Here is a 20,340-nt window from a genome sequence, read left to right on the forward strand (position 1 = left end):
TGCTGCTCGTCCTTGAATTGGCTTCATAGCGTAATGAGTATATCGTTGGAATCTCCTAAATAATTGACCTCCGGCATGTTTTGCAGCATAACTATTAATCTTATTTTCCAGTGAATAATTTTTTTTTTTATCAGTTTGCGAGAGAAGTGGGTTACACGAGTACAAACTAGTGCAGGGGGATGTGTGGCCCCTAGATATTAATTTGGAGACGGATAGGAGTCTTAAAGAGGATTAAAACTCTATGCAGGCTAGTCATTTCATTTGACTGCATACCACCCAGCCCACTGTATATACTGTCAGTCACCGCTTGGCATGCTTTAGATTTGAAATGGTGACAGTTAAAGTACAAAGATGTCCAATCCTAGACTATTTCATGGCATATTTCTTGGAGCATCCTGAAGGAAATGCAAACTGTTCGGGCCAGTTATTGCAGCGAAGCAGGGCGGCCAGAAACAGCAACACTGCCCCCCTGCTATTGTCTACAGACACTGCATGGCTGCCTCCACACTGTCACTCTTTTCTTGCACCCTGCTGTCAAACTGCATAGAAAGGAAATACTCCACAGCTATCTCAAGTGCTGTTCATATTTGCCCAGCAGCACATTTTCTAAAGACATTCCTTTTCTACAATTAGAAATCTCCACATGATGATGAGAATGGAAAAAAGAGGAGATTCATCAGACAAATTGGACTCAATATTTTCTAATAGGATAGAATAATTGTTAGCAGTGGGGAGGAATGTGGTATTCTTCAAAATAAGGCATGCTCGGATGTTTTAAGATGCAAAGAGTATCATAATGTTGGAATAATTTCAAAGGTATTTGGTCAATAGTAATTTACAGGTGAGTGCACAACTTAAACTATGAATAAAGGCAACTTTTATTTTGAAACTCCATGTCTGTTTTATTTATAATAATTGTATTAATACTGAACTTTAATGAAATTTATGTTACCTGGTGTCCATTCTCCTTCATTTTTCAAAGTTTAGATTATGCACATTTTCATGAGTAAAAGTGCATTATTAGATTATGTGCTCATTAAAAAAATGAATATGGAGAAGAAACCTAAGAGCCCAGCTGAGGTGGGTAAGTGGCTCCTATAATACTAAATAAAAACATACACAAATATGTGAATCTATTTTCACCAGTCTCTAGACACTGAGCTAAATGAAACTGAAGTGGCCTTAATTAAAAATGTAAAAGCCCTTTCGCATATTTATCCAGCACATATTCCAGTAAAACGTATGCAGAGTGGTTCATGGGCGTTAAGTGCAATATTCACAACAATGTCAAGAAAATGGATGCATTTTTCCATCCACATGGTAACAAGGAGATCGTTTGAGTAATGAATAATCCCCTCCATCTGTGATTCTCTTTGAAACACTATTAGCAGAATGGTGTCATTTGTCTTGCTTCAAAGATGCATTACGGGCAATTATGCACGTCTTCACGTTGAACGCGAGGAGGGGAACGCCACATGAGAAACACGGAGTGGATGCCATGAGTTTTACAACTACTAAGTGCTGTGCAAATCAAAATTTGTTCTTGCCACTATTTTTTTAATTTTTTGTTATAAATACACCCTTTCATGTTTCACGTCAAAATACCCCTTTATAATAAAATAAACAGGTTGACAGTTATTTCTTTGCCATCCTAAACTGATCGGCAGAAGTTAACAGATAAAATATATATCTTTTATTATTATTAAAAATTAGACATACCTTTTAATGAAAACATATTCCATCAGAAGTCACTCACAGTAGCATGTCATTATATGTGGAGGCTTGTTTCTCCGTGGCTCTCTGGCACCATCCTGTGTTTCAGGAGGAATAATGGATTCTAGTTATTTACACATTTTTCAAAATGTCAGTTTTTTGGTAAAAAAAAGAGAGCTAATAGCCAGTTAAAATAATGGAAAGGAAGTAGAATAATTAAACATTTGGCAAGCATTTGAAAAACAACCAACACTACATTTAGAGATGTTATATCTTTAAATGTTATTTAATCCTGTGTTGAATATGCTCATTACTCTTTTTTATGTTTATTTAACCAAAACACTCTGAATGACAAAAATATTCAGCTGCTAACAACTTTGAAAATGCTTAAACATATACATCTTAAAGCCAATGACTCTTATTGCCTATACATTTATATGAGTTGATATTAAAGGTGCTCTATCATGTCTATACATTTACTTGTTATTTTCAATTTCTCTGAATAAGTTTGCTAAACCTTTAAGCAGATATGTTTTTAATCTGATAACATATGATTTTATCCTGTCTTTAATTTAATTTATGGATTGTTTTTTTTAAAAACATTTCACCCATTTCCCCAAAACATCACATTTCCTCTCACACAATAAGCCATGACTGTGATAAACAATCGCGTCGTTGGTTAATTCGTTAGAATCACACACATCCTGGGCCTGATCATTGTTTCTCCTTACACATCCAGACGTTTTCTTTTTTTTTTTAACCAACATAAACGTGAAATCATTTCTACAGAGACATTCCATCTGACTCCTTCCAGGAATTCTGCTCACTAATCCTGTTGAGTGCAGTGAACCTCACACAGCCTGTTGTGTGAAAGGCTCAGTGGTCACACATGAGGTTTCTCATGAGGCCATGTTTATGTTCTATGTGCAGACTCCCAGGTTTATCTCATACTTTAAGGGGGCATTTTGGACCTGGACACTGATTCTGAATCTGTCACTTTTTCACTTATATGACGACCGAAAAGAAGATTTAATGCATTTTTCCCCAAGTTGGATTCAAACCACAGGATTTTTTTTTTTTTTTATCATACCGAACCTCAAGTGTTTCATTTGTATGCATTGCCAGCAAAAATAATACACTGATAAACTGATAGATTCCAAATTTTAATGTATCTCTTAATCTTGCCTGGGTTATGATATGCATGTAACTTATCAATTTTAAGCAAGCTACTTTGTAAAGCTCTCCAAAACTTCCTCTTCGTGCGGTGGAAATACAGACTCCCCTCTACTGTACTTGAGCTATGAGCAGTCACATGCCGGCCCACTGGAATGCATCAGGAGTGTGGAGTCAAAGCATCAGGAGTTTCTCCCTTTGTAAAGCTTCTTTGACTGCTGGAGGAGCTGCTGCTTCTGAATAAAGAAAAAAAACTAAAACTGAATTATTTACTTCTAGAGGGCAACGAGAAACAAATGATGTGCATATCATCCTCTAGCACCTTGACATCGCACGAAAACACACAGCGAGTGATTATCTTCTTCTTCGTCACAAGTTCAACCTCACGGATGCTCAAGAATGTACGCGTGTGTGTTGACGGAGTCGACCTTTATGGCTTAAAGAGCCTCCCCAAAGGAACTATGGGTAATAGACTATCACAACCTTGAGCACCACAAGCCGAGTGCCATATAATCCCATAATACTGGAGAGAAGGCAGACATCTCTATGGCTGATCTCCAAAAATTAGGCAAATCACACCAAAACAATCTAGATTGATAAATAGCACTACAGTTAAGAGGAAACGTAACTTCTTTAAATGTAAGAAGAATATATTTCATTTCAATCTAAAAAGTACACAAAGTGTCCATGAATTCTATGTTAATCCTGTGCTGATGTCACGAATGAGAAACTTGATCACATGAGATCCAGTCATGTATCCTCACAATCGTCCAGTCGATTCTTTGAAGAACTCTCTGACGCAGTTAGAGTCTGTTTTACATCCAATCATTAACAGAGGGGGAAGATTCTGCCTTCGGGTGATTCCTTGGCCGAGACTCATTCAGAGATACTGAACTTTGAGCTTGTTGTCAAAGAATCAGGCCAGCGTATGTTTATGTTCCATTCCACATATAAATTACATCATGTCTGCCCTGACTGTTTAAATATGTACTAAATATTAGTGCTGATTTTTTTTTCCTAACTTTCTACAGTTCTTTGCGAAAAAAAAGCTATTTGGTGTCACAATAAGCAACAATTTTACAATAATTTCTTAAAACTCAGTTTTTTTAATTGCCATTGGTGTGGTTATATATTGTTTATCTTTGTGAATTTGTGAAATGTGTTTATTTAAGTATCAATATTAAAATTACAAAATTACATTCCTCTTGGGTCCTCAGCTGTTTTAATTGTTAAATTAAACTATTTAATTGATTTGAGGGGAAATGTCTAAATTAATTACTTAACGTTTTATAAAAATGTGTTTTAATGTATCATATATTTTTAGTGTAAAATCTCAATCTGCATATATCAATATTGGGTGAAGAACTACATGACATTCTGTTTAACTCGAAAAAAGTCATACACTTCCTACAGCTGCTCTTTTCTTACCTCACATGCGCAGCACATGATGTCAGCTGAGACCTCGGGTGAAAAGTTTGATAATGAAACGATGAGAATAGACTAAAATAACGAGCTTCCCCAAAAAACCCTGCAACTTCTGGCTGGATTTAAGTGATTAATCCACCATCCACATTTACAAAACAGATTTGCAGTCGGGGTTCTGGCTCAAAAGCTGAGTTTTCCAGACACTTCCTTTATCACACTAGCTGAGAATGACTCAAAATCAATCAAATCAATTGATTTGTTTTCAGACAAACGTTCTATTTCAAATGATCAGAATTATCCCTAAATGGTGTTTGTTCAGACATAAATCCAGTTAATTTTGTATTTGACCAATGTCTGCACAGATGGCTGTACAAGCTGCTCTGTTTGAAGGAAATCCTCCCATCTTTCCTGTTTCTTGTCTTTCCCCCCCGATTAACCAAATAAATCAGACGCAAGTTACAGTCCCTCCAGGCAGTTCCTTGGTATTCATCCAGATCTCAATGCAGCTCACAGCTCTGCTGTCAGGTGATGGTCACAAGACCGAAGGCATAATCCTCCCCAGCTCTACAAAAGGGAGAACATAAATTAGAGGGCTTAATGTGCATGTAACCAACTGGAACGCAACCTGATTTAGCTTCAAGTGTTGTTTCCACAGATGTTAAAACTATCACTGAATCTAATTTGCAGATACACAACTCGAGGACCGCGGTCGACTGAGATTCCACACTCTTCTGGGGGGAACTAATTGGCCGTATTGCTGCTGGAAGTTGACGAACAGACTGATTTGGAGGAAACAAACGGAGCAAATATGAAGAACGCTCTGGGATTGAGTCTTCTTTGTCTGCTCCTCTGGCCTGAACCCGCAGAGGCTCAGTTCCCCCGAGTGTGCTGCACAGTGGAGGGGATTGTGTCCAAGCGGTGCTGCCCGTCTCTGGGCTCGGATCCCGCCAACGTGTGCGGCTCTCTGTCGGGGAGAGGAGGCTGTGCGTCCGTGAGAGTCGACGACAAGCCTTGGGGAGGACCGTACAGGCTGAGGAACGTGGACGACAGGGAGAGGTGGCCCACCAAGTTCTTCAATCAGACCTGCAGATGTACTGGTGAGTCACGTGCATTTAACCTGGAACATCATCGACGGCGTCACTAGATTTGACACGTTTGGGTTTGCCGTCTGTGTTTGCAGGTAACTTTGCAGGGTTCGACTGCGGTCAGTGCAAGTTCGGCTGGACCGGAGCAAACTGTGACCTGAGGAAAGCCCCCGTGGTACGGAAGGACATCCACTCCCTGAACCCAGAAGAGCTCCAGGAGTTCCTCAATGTCCTGGAGCTGTCGAAGACCACCACCCAACCGGACTATGTCATTGCCACCCAGCACTGGCTGGGACTCCTGGGACCCAATGGGACCGAGCCCCAGTTCGCCAACATCTCCATCTACGACTTCTTTGTCTGGCAACACTACTACTCCGTCCGAGACACTCTTCTGGGTAAATGAGCACATTTATCGACTGAAATCTATTGTAGCTGGTCATGATGTCGTTGATATTATTAGGAATATCATGATAACAAACATATGAGGGATATAATAACTTTATCATTTATAAAAGGTATTGTGGTGACTGGATGATACCTTTTTCCAGACATTTTCAACTCCAAATTTTATGTAGGCTACACCTAATGATTTTTTAAAATGTTTATTCAGATTCATATTGTAGAATTTAACCAATACATTTAAACTCTACATGTCTTTTTTATTATTGTATCAATACAACTTTGAACGGCATCAGAACAAAACAATATAGATCATTATTTGGTATTTTTAAAAAGCTCTTTCACTTAGGAGGAAGGGTCGATCGTGTTTTGATTTTGCCCGTGACTTAAACGATGCATTCTTATTTATTTATTCATGATTTTTACTCAGATTAAATAGCCAAGCACCGTCTTGTTCCCTGTAGGTCCTGGCCGTCCGTTCAAAGCCATTGATTTCTCACACAAAGGACCAGCATTCATCACCTGGCACAGGTATCACCTCCTCAGTCTGGAAAGAGAGTTACAGGTTTGTTTATGCTGATGAAAACACATTATTACACAAATTGTTTTTTTTGGCACGAGGGGATGGGATCAATAGGGTTAGGTTGATCTGAACCAGAGTTAACTAGGCTATTATTAAGTAGCAATTATTGGTACAACAGTACACCTTGGAGGGGCTTTCCAGGAAACCGGTACATAAAAAACCTTCTACAAATTGTTATTTTTCCAAGTTTACCAGAGAATAACATCTGAATCATCAATTCTGAAAAGAACCAAAGAGACAAAAGCTCCTGATTTGAATTGAAGTTGAAGGTAACCACTCTGCTCTAAGGAGCAGATAACCTTCCTAAAAGAGGCAGAAGTAATTAGAACTCCAACATTTGGAACAAAATGGTGAGGAGTAGAGGATTAGATACTAGATTGGATCCAGACAGAGTTTCAGTGCGATGGGGGCTTGTACATTGGCTGTCAAAAGTCCATGTTGATGACCAAAATAAACAATTTTTAATAATAAGGACGACTAATATCGATAAAATGTGTCTATTTCCTGCAGAGATTGACCGGCAATGAGAACTTCGGGATCCCATACTGGAACTTTGCAACCGGGCAAAGTGAGTGTGACGTGTGCACCGACTCTCTGCTGGGGGGACGAAACCCAGAAAACCCGGGCCTCATCAGCAACCAGTCCCGGTTCTCCAGATGGGGGGTGGTTTGTGACAGGTGAGCGCAAAAATACTCACAGAGGGGAAACAGATTAAATAGTTATCGATTGGATTATGATGAAATAAAGATTGTGGAGCAAATGAATGCATGTTTTGATTGGTGGAAATGACATTAATATTTCATTTATTTTGATGAATTCCCAGTTTGGATGAGTACAATCGCCTGGTGACTCTCTGCAACGGCACCAGTGAGGGTTTCATCCAGAGAGGGGTGATGAATAGTGGTAACGGGTCTCTGCCCACCATGACCGACGTCAGAAGCTGTCTCGGAATCAGAGACTTCGACAGCCCTCCGTACTTCACCAACTCCTCCTTTAGTTTTAGGTACAACTCATCATTTAAATCATTTAAATGCTATTTCTCTGCATGACTGGTGTTAAATAACAGACCGTTTGCTTCGCGACCAACAGAAATGCTCTTGAAGGGTACGAGAAACCAAACGGAGAACTGGACGAATCGGTCAACAACCTCCACAACCTGGTCCACACCATGCTCAATGGAACCAGCGCGTTGCCTCACTCCGCAGCCAACGACCCCATCTTTCTGGTCAGAATCTAAATTTCATTTTGAAAATTTGACCTTATGACGCGGTAGAGTCGCCGTTGTTTAAAATCACCGCGGCCATTTGTCCCACAGGTCCTCCACGCTTTCACCGATGCCATTTTTGACGAGTGGATGAGGAGGTTCGTTCCCTCCAACGCCACCTTCCCGGATGAGATGGCCCCCATTGGTCACAACAGGGACTTCAACATGGTCCCCTTCTTCCCTCCGATCACCAACGAGGAGATCTACGTCACGTCTGAGCAGCTGGGATATTCTTATGCCATTGCCCTGGATGGTGAGCAAGTGTAGAGATAAGATGATGATGCCAAAAAAAAAATCAGCTCAAAGGAATAGTTTGAGACATTTTGGGAAATACGCCTGCTTAGCTTAGCTTAGCTTAGCATAAAGACTGGAAACAGGGGGAAACAGTTAGCATGGCGTAACTAACCCCAAAGTTCACTAATTCACACGTTTATGGTACAGTTATCTTGGTTTAATCTGTACAACTATTCTTTTAAACTAACTGCCTTCAATCAGATCTCTGAAGTATGAGGAAGCAAAGGGCAGAAACTCAAGTCTTGTAAAGTTATGAAGATGTCAACTCGTAGTCAAACCTATCAAATCCTCATTGTAAACATCTTATTTTCACATAATGACTCATATCTAGATTTCATTTTCTGCTGAAAAAAAAACTGTGAGGTCTCTATGAATATCTCCACCTGTGCTTCATCTTCACAGATGCAGGAGGGTCGGCTGTGTTTGTGCTGGGCTCCACCCTGGGGGGAGTCTTCATCGGTCTCCTGATGCTTCTCCTCATCTTCGTGCTCTACCTGCGTCAGCGGAGGAACAGAAGCTTTGAACCCCTGATAAAAGCAGACTTCACAAATAGAAAGTACACAGAGGAAGCCTAGATTGGCTCTGTTGTTCTGAAAAGCACTTCAATGCTTATACATACCTGAGAGAGATGGAGCAGCCAATTACTATTGGTCTGTACTGTGATGCCAGAGGAAAATATTAAACCTGTACATGAACTACTTTTTTGAAATTGGATCTAATTTCATCAACAATAAGGAATCGTATATTTGTTATTGACATAAATATATATATATGAATAGAAACTTCCCAAGACCAATCAAAATGAGTGCATGTTTAACTGGTTTGGTAGCATTCGTTTTACAAATGCATGACCCCATTTTTCCATTTTTAGGTTCCCTTGACAATTTCTTTGCAACATTCACCACAAATACAAATCTATTAGAATGTTTTTAATAAATATTTATTCTCAATAACAGTAACAAAAACAAATGCAATCATCTTAATTGCACTGGAAAACAATAAGGCATATTTTTCTCAACGAGTTCTTCCCTCCCTCTTAGTTTGAGAGTAGATTCAACCTCCAAACGAATGTCACCTCATTAGGATTTGACTTTTTACAGAAATGCATTTATTGTAAAAAAAAAAAAAAGAAGAAAAAAAAAAAAGTTGACTCATAGCGTTTCCTGCTAATTATATTTTTCCAGATAATTCGTCCGTGAACAGACATCCATTTTCAGTATTTTATTGCAAAAATATTACCATTAAAAGTTCAATGATACAAAACATAAAAAGGGCATCCTGTAAGATCAATATTCATAATAAAGGATTCTTTTAAATGACATATTTCCTCTATACTTTTTGTTTTTCGTGCAATGTGGATGCAAACTCTGACTTAAAAATGCAATAAAGAAAAGCCAAATATTCTCCGATATACTGCGAAGGGCGTAACACTGGTTAATTCCTGGGATATGTAAGCTTAGCTGGCCTGGTGGTTATGGAGCTGACGGGCTCTCAGAGAACAGTGGACGTACATACAGGCTGGTTTTGTCCGCCCCCCTCAGCAGTGCCAGGCCTCTCACATTCTCTGTAAGTACGCTCCACCGAGGAGCTTCACTGAAGCATTCAGGCCAGTCCGGTCTCCACAGATTCTCATTTCACAGGTGACTGTGGTCGGCTTCCAGCCCGTCTGCGCCGCAGACACGACCATCCAAGCTTTGCAGATATATTTAGGGGCCCTTTCTTTGCATTTCCAGTAGCCGCTGTGTGCTGTTTGCAACTTCTCTTAATAAATCCCTCACCTTTTTAAGAACTGTGCTAATACACTTGCAGAAATAACAACTCTTAACTTTTTTTTTTTTTTTTTTACTACTGTCTGACATTATTTTAGTTTTGTAGCGTTTTTTAAACACTACAATGCATTTTAATGGCCATTTATCCAAACTGTGGAAGCAGTCACAGGATAAGCTTTGACTATTCAATCACATATGCAACCATGGCACCATTTTTGTTCCTTTATATGCAAATCCAGAATCCCCGGAAGTTGTAAAATGTATATTTGTGGAGTATTCTGAGGATGCAGAAGATAATATTATAGGCCCAGTTACTGTAAATTCATATAAAGATTACGGCGGTGCAATACTTCTGTCTGTGATGGTGATTCTGTATTGAATGGGTGTGTTTTTCATGCTGCAATGTCCATTTACACATACAGTATACATACCAGGGTCATGATTTGCCATTATTGTGCCCTTACGAGGCTTTATAATGTCTCTTTTATAAATAGTTGATTTGTGTATCTATTTAATGAGGGGCTTTGCTTGCAGGTCACTGGTGCTGTTAAGCGGTTAGAGAGAAGCCGACACCGGGTGACACTTCATGGAGAAAAAATAACAATATATTATTCATCAATCATTATATATTAGCGAGGATTAAAATTTGTTTAGCCCTCTCTGACATAAATGAATTAATGACACACCAGGACATGCACCACACAACACTACAGAACCAGCATCACAATGATGACATCACTTTCTATTTCCATTTCTATTCCGTCCAGACTGTCTACTCCCGAAGCCAAGCTTGAGAAACCAGCATGATATGAGAATATTGTGCATATAATAAATCTGTTGCAAAGCAAATTAGTACATAAAAAAATGTCCCTTCTTACAAAAATGTGAGTTTTAGCACAAAACGGCTGTTGACCAACGGACGACACGCACAACCTCCGATCAGCCAAACGTCACGGTGGGAAATGACCGTGAAAACACAAGATGGAGCGACGTGATTCAGCGGCGGATCCAAAAACAAACATGATGAGATTCAATCACTCCTCATCAAATATCAATTATTGGCACATGATTTAAAAGGCAATGGAACAAAGATTCAATTAAAACACTAAGTCCAAACCACGTTCCTGAATTTTCTGTCATTATTCTTTGTTTTTATTTCAAAATATAACGTGCACCATATATTAAAGTTTTTTTTTTAGCCTATTTTAGGTGCATCAAATAACCACATTCTCAACATTTTTCAACACACAAACAATTTTTGCATAAAAAAAAATCAAAACAATCAAAGTGCGTGTTATGTTGTATTTTTTTCCACATGGAGACCTACATTAATACCTGCCACATGTGCAATAAATCTCTGAAGCAGAGTTTGTTGGGTCGGCATCAGCGTTCGATGGTGAAGTGACGCCATAAAATGTCAAGTCCAAGGATGGCACTGCACGATCTTTGGGAAAGTGGTTAATCATGATGCGTGACTCCTGCAGCCTCCAGACTGGCAGCCTGAACACTGTCTGCTCGACTGTAGCTCCAATCTGCCTGAATACAAAAAAACTGCAAAACAACAAGAAGAAAAAAAAACCCTGCTGTCCGTGTTTAGCCAGTTCCTCCAACATTATCTCCATTGTCGGTGGAGTGCCAGGGCTGAGAGGGCCAGAACGGTTGCCAGGGCCACAGAGGGTGCACGAAGCGGGGCGGAGGCATCCAGGGGCCCGCTACGGTCCGCTTCCACCATCGGGGCTTCTGTGGCAGTGGCGTCCCCGTCTGTGGGGCAGACCTCAGTGCAGCCGCTGCCGCTGCCCGAGCCGCTGCCTTCATCACCTGTAACACCGAACACAAGCCAGACTGAGCGCATCGCTAAACTGTAACATAAGTCAACATCTCAGCCAGATTTTACAATCTTAAACTGTTGCCTTAAAGCTACAGTACGCAACTTATTCAAATTAAAGCTGTAATAATAAGCATTTCTTTATATTAAAAGTGGATCAAATTCAGTCACACGTTCAGCTCTATGCAGCATTTTAGTGTCTTTCAGCTTCCCTGACATTTCCCTCAGGATCAAGTAAGTAAGTAAGTAATAATAATAATAATAATAATAATAATAAGTAAGTAAGTAAGTAGGTAAGTAAGTAGGTAAGTAAGTAGGTAAGTAAGTAGGTAAGTAAGTAATTAAGTAGGTAAGTAAGTAGGTAAGTAAGTAAGTAGGTAAGTAAGTAAGTAAGTAGGCAAGTAGGTAGGTAAGTAAGTAAGTAAGTAGGTAAGTAAGTAAGTAAGTAAGTAGGTAAGTAAGTAGGTAAGTAAGTAAGTAAGTAAGTAGGTAAGTAAGTAAGTAGGTAAGTAAGTAATTAAGTAAGTAATTAAGTAAGTAAGTAAGTAAGTAAGTAGGTATGTAAGTAAGTAGGTAAGTAAGTAAGTAGGTAAGTAAGTAAGTAGGTAAGTAAGTAAGTAATTAAGTAAGTAAGTAAGTAGGTATGTAAGTAAGTAGGTAAGTAAGTAAGTAGGTAAGTAAGTAAGTAGGTAAGTAAGTAATTAAGTAAGTAAGTAAGTAAGTAAGTAAGTAAGTAAGTAGGTAAGTGAGGAAGTAAGTAATTAAGTAAGTATCTGTCTGTCTGTCTATCTATCTATCTATCTATCTATCTATCTATCTATCTATCTATCTATCTATCTATCTATCTATCTATCTATCTATCTATCTATCTATCTATCTATCTATCTATCTAGTGGAAGGCAGACATAGTTAGAGATGAACATACTCAGGTATTCAGCCAGATATTTTTTCCTCAAGAGTTGGTGGAGACCCAAAACAGAGCTAAAAGGAGAGCTAATATTTGACTCAAGTGGACCCAAATTCAAGATTAATGCTAACGACTGTTGAACCAAATCATGTTTTCTCTGATGGATCGGCTCTTTCGAGGTGAATTGGAAGTGCAGGGGAAATGACAGCACACCCAATACGCTGCCTCAGGGGTTCTCACATGCCTTGATGAAAACCGCACCTGTTGGCATTGTGTTTCTGTGTTAGTTATTTGCTCCTTCGGTGGCTCCCACAGCTTTACTGACGCCGATTACCTCCACCCCAAGGTTAGGTAGCATTTCAAAGGAGACAGCTCATCAAGATGAGTGACACGTTGGAGAATTAACTTGACCGACCAGGGTGGAGAGGGCAAAACTAAAAAAAAAAGGCATTTCCCGCCTTAAGACAAAGGGTTGCATGTTGTAACGTTGGTGTGTGTGTGTGTGTGTGTGTGTGTGTGTGTGTGAGTGTTGCTTACTTGAGTCTTGAAAGTAGATGTCATTGCCATTGTAGGCATTTTTCAATTTGTTGGTCATCACTCTCAGAGCCATGATCTGCTGGCGGATGAAGGTGTCCGGGCGGGTTATGTCCACGGCCACCTCGGGGTTATTCACCTGGTTGGTCAGTCCGTCCTTCTGAACTTCAGGGAAGTACCTTTTAGGTTAAACACCCCACAAGAAACACAATGAATGTCTTGTTTTTACACACAATCTGGCGAGTGCTCATTAGTCAATGAGAACGGGTATTTGTGACACTAGACAAACTTATTATAGACTCAACAACCAGAGAAAGGTTCAGGCTGAGCTGATACAACAGAAACAGTTTGATGTTTTAAGCTAATTCTCATACAACACTTTATAATAACTCTTTGAGGTTAGAACAGTGTTGGCAAAATCATATTTGTGGGATATAGTACCTCAGGGAAAACATATCAGCTGCCTGCATTCCTGTCTGATAAATAAGCAGCTGGCCATCATGTGAGTTCCACAAATCAGCTCACACAACAGCATTTGTTTCCCATAAGCCCAGGTCAGTCTGGGTGGCACACACCTCTGAAATCTCAGCCAGTTACTTAACATCTGATGTTTTTTTCTTTTTTTTTGGTCACAGAGGGAAAAAGCAGCAGCTTCCAATACCAATAGGCAGCGTTAAATTATCAGTTTAAGTGTTATTCAAATAATTTAAAATATAAATGCTGAATATATATTGATCATACAGTTGATGGTGTGAATAAAAGGAGCAAAATTCAATTACTGCGAACTCAGTCATGGCTGCAGGCCTTTGGAGTGCTCGTGCAAATATTTTCATTGGAAATGAAATCAGATTATGAGGGGCCCACCGTGCTGGCTGCACACTGAATGAAAAACAAAATCCATAAAATAACACTGGCAAAAAGCACTTTAAAAAGCTTATTATAAAATATAATGAAGGTTGCATCCAAAACTAGAATCCTCTCCTCTTGACCAAGTGATTTTATGAATAACAGTCAAAGTATGTCGAGCTTTTGTGAGTTTAAAATAAGGGAAAGTGAATAATCAGGTACTTAATTCTAGGATTAGACTGATTAACGTAAATCAAGCTGAACAGACTTTGGACTCCTAAGTAACGTTGTGTTCGTCTGCATTGGCCCCGGGCCCCGCTGCACTTACCTGCCCTTGGTGTGTCCATTCCAGCACTCCTCATCGCTGGTGTTTCCAGCGGTCACTCTGTCTTCCACACACATCGCCTCGGGCAGGTTGGACCAAAACTTCTTTGACAGCTTCAGTTTCTCTTTTATGTCAACCACCTAAGCAAAGACGGGGTCATAAAAACAAATCAAATTCCAATATAGCTTTGAACCCGCAGGAGTATATATACTTTATATAGGGTTGCCCATGAAGTCGGAATCATTTGTAAATATTTTGTCTTTTAGAGCGCCAAATGAATGTTATGCATGAATTATTTTAACCTGGGTAATTATGATACATAATCGTTGTACCTGGTTAAAAGTGATTACTGATGCATTTGAATAGGAAGAATCAGAGGATTGTGTCTGAAAACAAAATATTCCAACTTCATTGGGCAACAGTGTATAAACACACACACATACAACATTTATAATAGAGCACGACCGATAAAGGATTTTGAAGGCCGATACAGATACAAATGTTTGTTGATTTAAAAATCCGATATTCCGATATATCGGCCGATATTTTTTTATTTATTTCAGAAACGCGTAACAAAACATTAACAGATTTCCCTAACATACATTTTTTTGTAGTTATTTATGTTTAAAAATAAACCTGTTTATTTTATTGTCACAACGGAACAGAGGAACATCAAAATATATTAAAGTTCTGATAAATAAAATGTATAAAAATACAAACTTAAGATATAAAACTTAAAGTCCTTTGAACAAAAACACAATAACAACAACAACCAAACACAAAGTTACCAGTATTAAAAGACTTGGTAAGCTTCATAAATATAACTTTGAACAAGACTGGAGACAAATTCTGTCTATGAGGGTGTTTCGTACTCATTTATCGGCCATTATAAATGCCGATACTGATAGTTTGGAAAATGCCTAATATCGGCCCGCCGATAATATCGGCCCGCCGATATATCGGTCGGGCTCTAATTTATAATACAGGAATTTTAGAAAAATAAACATTAATTGGACTGGATTGAAATTGAAAACATGATCTATCCCGAGTAAGAAGAAAAAAAATAAACCTTTTATTTGAAAAGTTGATGTCAACTCTCCCACACACAGCCATTCCTTTATAGGCCTCAATGTCTCACAACAATCCTAATTCCCACATATCCTCACATCCAAAGCAAATACAGACGCTGAAAGACACCCTTGAAGCTTTGGATGCATGTGACAGATCTAGTGTCGGGTTAACCAAGTCTCTTTAAACTCTCTGTCGCACATCACATTTGTAAACTCATTATAAAACTGCCCCATCGTCACTTATTACCACATCTTATCAAAAGGGATTATAAATCTTTGGGATTCAACCCCGAGACATCCGAACTTTCTGACTCCCCCCCCCCCCCACTCCCCAAAAAATGACTCTGGTTTAATTTTCCTTTCACGTTGCCTATCGAGCATTTGCATCATGAAAAGTAAGACCATGCAGGCTCGCAGCAATAATTTCGGCTTGAATGTCAGACTTAAATGCTCCTTTGCATCCCGGCCATGTGACACAGTCAGATATCGCTTCCCGACTTGAGCCTGTTGAACTCGAATCTTTCATCAAACACGGAATTCTGACATATTTCACTGCGGCTGAGGGAGAGCCTGATAGCAGCAGGTTGGCCCCCCATTATCTTTTTCCGTCTGACTTGCTGCTGGCTTACGTGAAATTGTGGTGAACCTGAGCAGAACATGAAAGGTGCTGTACTGACTGTGTGACGCTGCTGTAGGCCCCGACGCCGCTTTTGATGTGTTAATCCTGTCACACTGATGCCAAAGCACTTCAGCAGCTCTGATGCTGCCCAGAGGGTCAAGGCTGCACTCAATGCGAGAGATTGACTGGCAATGTTTGACTAAACCTCACACATTAAGTTGAGTTTAACTAGTGAAGAGATTCACAGGTTTTTCCTCAGGATCCGCTGGCAAAACCTCTTCCTGTTAAAAAAGTGTGAATTAAACTAGGAATTTAATGAGCTGAGGTGACTAACAACGTCTTAATATGTATTACAGCTCACAATGCTGCAGCCATACATCCATTATACAGAGTGACTTGGCAATGAATGCTTCCCATTTCAACCAACCAGAAACAGACACATACATCTCCCCATCCAGACGGATCACTGAAGAAACCCACGGTGAACTTAAAATACATCAGATGTCTGACGCTCTAAGGAGAAAAAGTTTAAAAGGAATTTGAGCCTTTTCACACAATAATAAATACGCCTCTGGGAATAGTCCGCCTCTCACTTCATTGCGCATTGGCCATGAATAAATAATACGACTGCAACAAGCAGCGCTGGCATGCAACTGGCCGTGATGCACACTAGATGGCACTATGTCTCTGGGAAAGACAGAGACGGAACAGAAAGAGGGGGAATTAAATGGGAGGGAATACATTTCAAATTAAGACCGACTATGTTAACAATCATGTTGCTTTCATGTCAAACGCCATATTCACATGACTCTGACATCCTGTAAACAGAGGGAACCAGGAAGACTAATGGGTACACAGAAATCGACACCCTGAGACAGGAAACGTGTGCGAGGAGCAGAGATCGTCATAAAATCAGCCTAACTGACAGGGTTGATATTCTCCTTCAAACTCACAATGAAGTTCAGAGGGGAAAAAAAACAGCTCCTTTACACTTCACATCAGGATATTACAATGCGTTGGTTTTCATTGACATCCTGCAGATGACAGAGTGTGAAAGTTATTTCAATCCGCAAAGGTGTTATAAGTGTGTATTACTTCTGGATCTGTAATAAGGGCTGACAAGGCAGCAGGTAGAGACTAATTCTCACTGGATGAGCTCATAGATCTGCTGGGGGGGAAAAAATACTTTCATCCACACGCTAACCACATGGATGTGCTCATCATGGTCCAATAAAGACCAAATATCTCCACATCTGGTGACACTTTTTGAGATAAACTGAAATATTAAGTTTCCCTTCATGGTTTAATTGAAATTCTCATATATTCAAAGTGAAATCATCCTTTTAAAGGAACATTAGAATTCTGAAAAATGTAAATTTACTTTAACAGCATACACATTTAATAGTGTTTTACTATGTTGTCATTGTTTCTACAGCCTCTACTTACTTTGCTGATTAATATTGTATTTTAATAAACACTTGAACATCTATTTGCAAGTAAATTAAAGCGTGTTCATTTATTAAATGGCTATAACACTCATGAATGCTAAATAGGGGGCAGACTGTAACATATTAAGTATTGGTGAAAAGCCCTCCAGATGTTATGGTTTTTACGGTGACTATGATAGATCATTGATTTTGCCACCAGTCCAACTTTACTTATGACAAATGTTTGATTGAGCATTTAATGATTTCTTTCTTTTCATCTTTTCACATCTTGTGATTCCATTCTAATAGAACTACCAACTATCACTGTGAAGTTAATGTGTCAGTCTATCTTTTACTGATTTGCACTAAAATAGAGAGCAGGTTGAATAGATTTTCCACTTTGCCAAGGTCTTTCAGTGAAGGCTCGTCCTGCAGGGCTTCACATGGCCTTGCTCCCTTTCTGTTTTATGCATCACGGCATCTATATTCTATATTTCCTAAAGGCATGATATATAACGTCCCTTGCAATTTTTAAGAAAACGCATTCCAAGAGACGTCTTCATAGACAAACTGTTGTATAACATTCTGCTTCTTGTTAAAGATTATTCAGTCATCCAGGTACAGTGATGAGATGTGTGAAGGTAACTGACTATTTTATTCATTATCATCACTCATTATTAAATAGGGATTAAAAACACTGCAGATATGTTAGTAAATGTTTCACATTTGGATGTGCAAAAGGCTTCAGTGGGCAGTCTAGATATTTCACACGTTGCACAGTGTACTGAACGATCCTCTCAAAAAGAAAGATGAAAGGATAAGTCATTCTATATTTATATTTTTATATGTTTCAGTCAACAAATCCCATTAAAACAGCAAAATGAACGCTGCTTCGGTCTTTCCGTACTCGCTGACTTCCTGATCCCGTCTCTGCCTCCACCATCATTGGTTCCTACTGAAGATGTAAATCTTTGAAAACACTTTACATGAACACAGTTTAGAGCAGCCTTTTAAAGCAGCTGGACTCTGTAGTTGCTGCCACTCAAACAGGAGTAAATGTTGCGTTTGAGAGGGACTTCCATTGGATTACTATTATTATGAGTGGACTTACAGCAGCAACACAGTTTATGTGGGAGTGACTCATACTAAAGCACAGTCGCCCTGCTTATTGTAATGAAGGAACATAATTCTTATACTTTTTGGCCTACTGTGAGATATATGAGGCTTTTGCCACACAGATGAAGGATGAATTCATTCTCTGGTGTCTTTGCATGGGACTTGTAACGATTCCAATACAAAAATCACACCGGACTTATCCTATAAAAGTACTAAAACAAAGTGGGATTCAGGATTAAGCATCAATTTCAACCTGGAGGATGAGAAAAAGCTGCAGCAAGGTGTAGCTCCCTCCTCCTCCTCCTGTCTCGCTGCTTCCCGTCATGAAGCATATATCACGTCATGCCGTTTCTCTCTCTGGTCTCCCCTCTCTTTGGTCTTTCTCTGTGTTGCCACAGTCCTAAGTGAGAGCGAAGGTTTCATAGCTAGCTGACCCGTGAGCTTCGACCAGACGATTCCAAAAAGGCTTTGTGTGAAAAAAAAGAAAGAAGCCCCCGGTGTGTGATATAACTCTGTATGCTCAGTCATCTCTGGACTCGGTCTAGCATATGTCCTCCACCATCTTTTCTCCTCACAACGTGGAAATGAGCTGTTGAACACGCTCATAATACTGTTAACTTTTCCTGCCACTTAATATTTGATTCAAAAAGTTAGAATGAAAATCATAAACACCATCAAATACATCTTCTGTTTGTGCTCTCTCCGTCTCCGTAGCAACAGGCAAAGAAGGAGGTTCACCAGACAGCCAAAACCTTGATAAAGAAGATTAATTCAGCAGTAAACAGCGACAGAAAGTATTGTGTTGTAGCTCACACAGCTTAGCGCAGCGCGATCCAAACACATCGTCACCTTCGCCCCCCCCCACCACAAATACAATCGACCCAAACATACTGAATATACATTACAATGTTTACACGCCGTATGAATGTAATTGGCTCGCCTGAATGGACAAACAAGAGGAAATGTTGACAGAGAATAATTATTTCACAAAAACAACAGTATGAGTCAATGAGATAATGACATTCGCAGGTTTTAAGTCTGTGTTTACAGCTACTACAAGCACTTCCTGCGATGCTGATCACCTGTCGTGTTTTTGAGTGCACACTGTAGGGCTGGACAGTAGATGGATGTCATTATATTGTGATATTGGATATTGTAATATCGTTTTATGGCATACGTGTGCTGTCTTTTCCTGGTTGTAAAGGCTGCATTACCAGACAATGTCATTTTCTGTTCTACAGGGAGTTGTAGAAGTTGGAAACATTTGCAAATGTCTTGTCTTTTATAGCGCCAAACAAATGTTATGCATGAATTCATTTCACCTGGGTAATAATAACACATAATGTCATCATTGCACCTGGTCAAAAGTGATTACTGATCCATTTAAATAGGAATTAACAGAGGATTGTGTCTGAAAACAAAAATATTCCAACTTTATGGGCAACAGTGTATTAGTTATTCATTATATCCACACGACTGATGATTGTTCAATATTTTATAAAATCACCAAGTCTGTCCTGCAATATCGTCACAATATCAATTGATTTTCTCCACATCTCCCAGCCCGATCACACAAGCAGGTCATTTTTTTCTTCTGTTAACAGTTCAGCCTCGTTTCAGGTCAGCACAGACATGTGAGCGACCTGTACTCTGACCAGTGGTTCTCAGATGCCCTTGCCTATTCTCAGATCAAAAGCTGACGCGTCACAGGCTTTGAAGCTGCAGTCGCACTCCTGGCAGCAGCGCCGTGTCAGCGGGCGAATCTCTTATCTGGCGGTGGGATGATGCCCGGACGTGCTATCTGCCTTTCATTAAAAAAAAAGAAGAAATATGTGTTCAGACTACTTTCTCAAAAAACTCATCTCACTCACAATGCTGCCAACGCCCACCTACAGTGTGTCGTCCTCACTCACTCCTTATCAGGCGTTCTGTCTCACCATTGTAACACCTCTATCTTGTTAAATTA

At 39.6% G+C, this 20,340-nt stretch overlaps 2 protein-coding genes across 3 annotated transcripts in view; one reads left to right on the plus strand and one right to left on the minus strand.

Moving 5' to 3' along the window:
• Positions 1 to 4,882: 4,882 nt before the first annotated feature.
• Positions 4,883 to 8,612, plus strand: dct (dopachrome tautomerase). Its single transcript, XM_084022170.1, has 8 exons — positions 4,883 to 5,408; positions 5,492 to 5,791; positions 6,260 to 6,360; positions 6,889 to 7,055; positions 7,202 to 7,381; positions 7,468 to 7,603; positions 7,694 to 7,895; positions 8,339 to 8,612. The coding sequence occupies exons 1-8, from the start codon at positions 5,120 to 5,122 to the stop codon at positions 8,509 to 8,511; spliced, it is 1,548 nt and encodes a 515-aa protein (XP_083878296.1). The 5' UTR covers positions 4,883 to 5,119; the 3' UTR covers positions 8,512 to 8,612.
• Positions 8,613 to 8,817: 205 nt separating this feature from the next.
• The window catches only part of LOC311021556 (glypican-6-like), a 73,911-nt gene continuing 62,388 nt past the window's right edge, over positions 8,818 to 20,340 (minus strand). For both annotated transcript variants that reach the window (XM_084022167.1, XM_084022166.1), the window contains 3 exons: positions 14,146 to 14,282; positions 12,975 to 13,150; positions 8,818 to 11,523 (listed from right to left, as the gene is read on the minus strand). In XM_084022167.1, the coding sequence (XP_083878293.1) occupies positions 11,318 to 11,523; positions 12,975 to 13,150; positions 14,146 to 14,282 (519 nt within the window). In that variant the 3' untranslated portion in view covers positions 8,818 to 11,317. The remainder of the gene's footprint in view (positions 11,524 to 12,974; positions 13,151 to 14,145; positions 14,283 to 20,340) is intronic.

This window comes from Eutrigla gurnardus (genome assembly GCF_963514095.1).
Source record: "Eutrigla gurnardus genome assembly, chromosome: 12".
Classification (NCBI taxonomy): domain Eukaryota; kingdom Metazoa; phylum Chordata; class Actinopteri; order Perciformes; family Triglidae; genus Eutrigla; species Eutrigla gurnardus.

What these genes read in the sequence shown, in the direction of transcription:
- dct (XM_084022170.1), top strand. Translation starts at nt 5,120, where the DNA reads ATGAAGAACGCTCTGGGATTGAGTCTTCTTTGTCTGCTCCTCTGGCCT. An exon ending in CGTCCGAGACACTCTTCTGG is followed by an intron (nt 5,792 to 6,259) that starts GTAAATGAGCAC and finishes TGTTCCCTGTAG; the next exon opens with GTCCTGGCCGTCCGTTCAAA. An exon ending in TGGGGGGTGGTTTGTGACAG is followed by an intron (nt 7,056 to 7,201) that starts GTGAGCGCAAAA and finishes ATGAATTCCCAG; the next exon opens with TTTGGATGAGTACAATCGCC.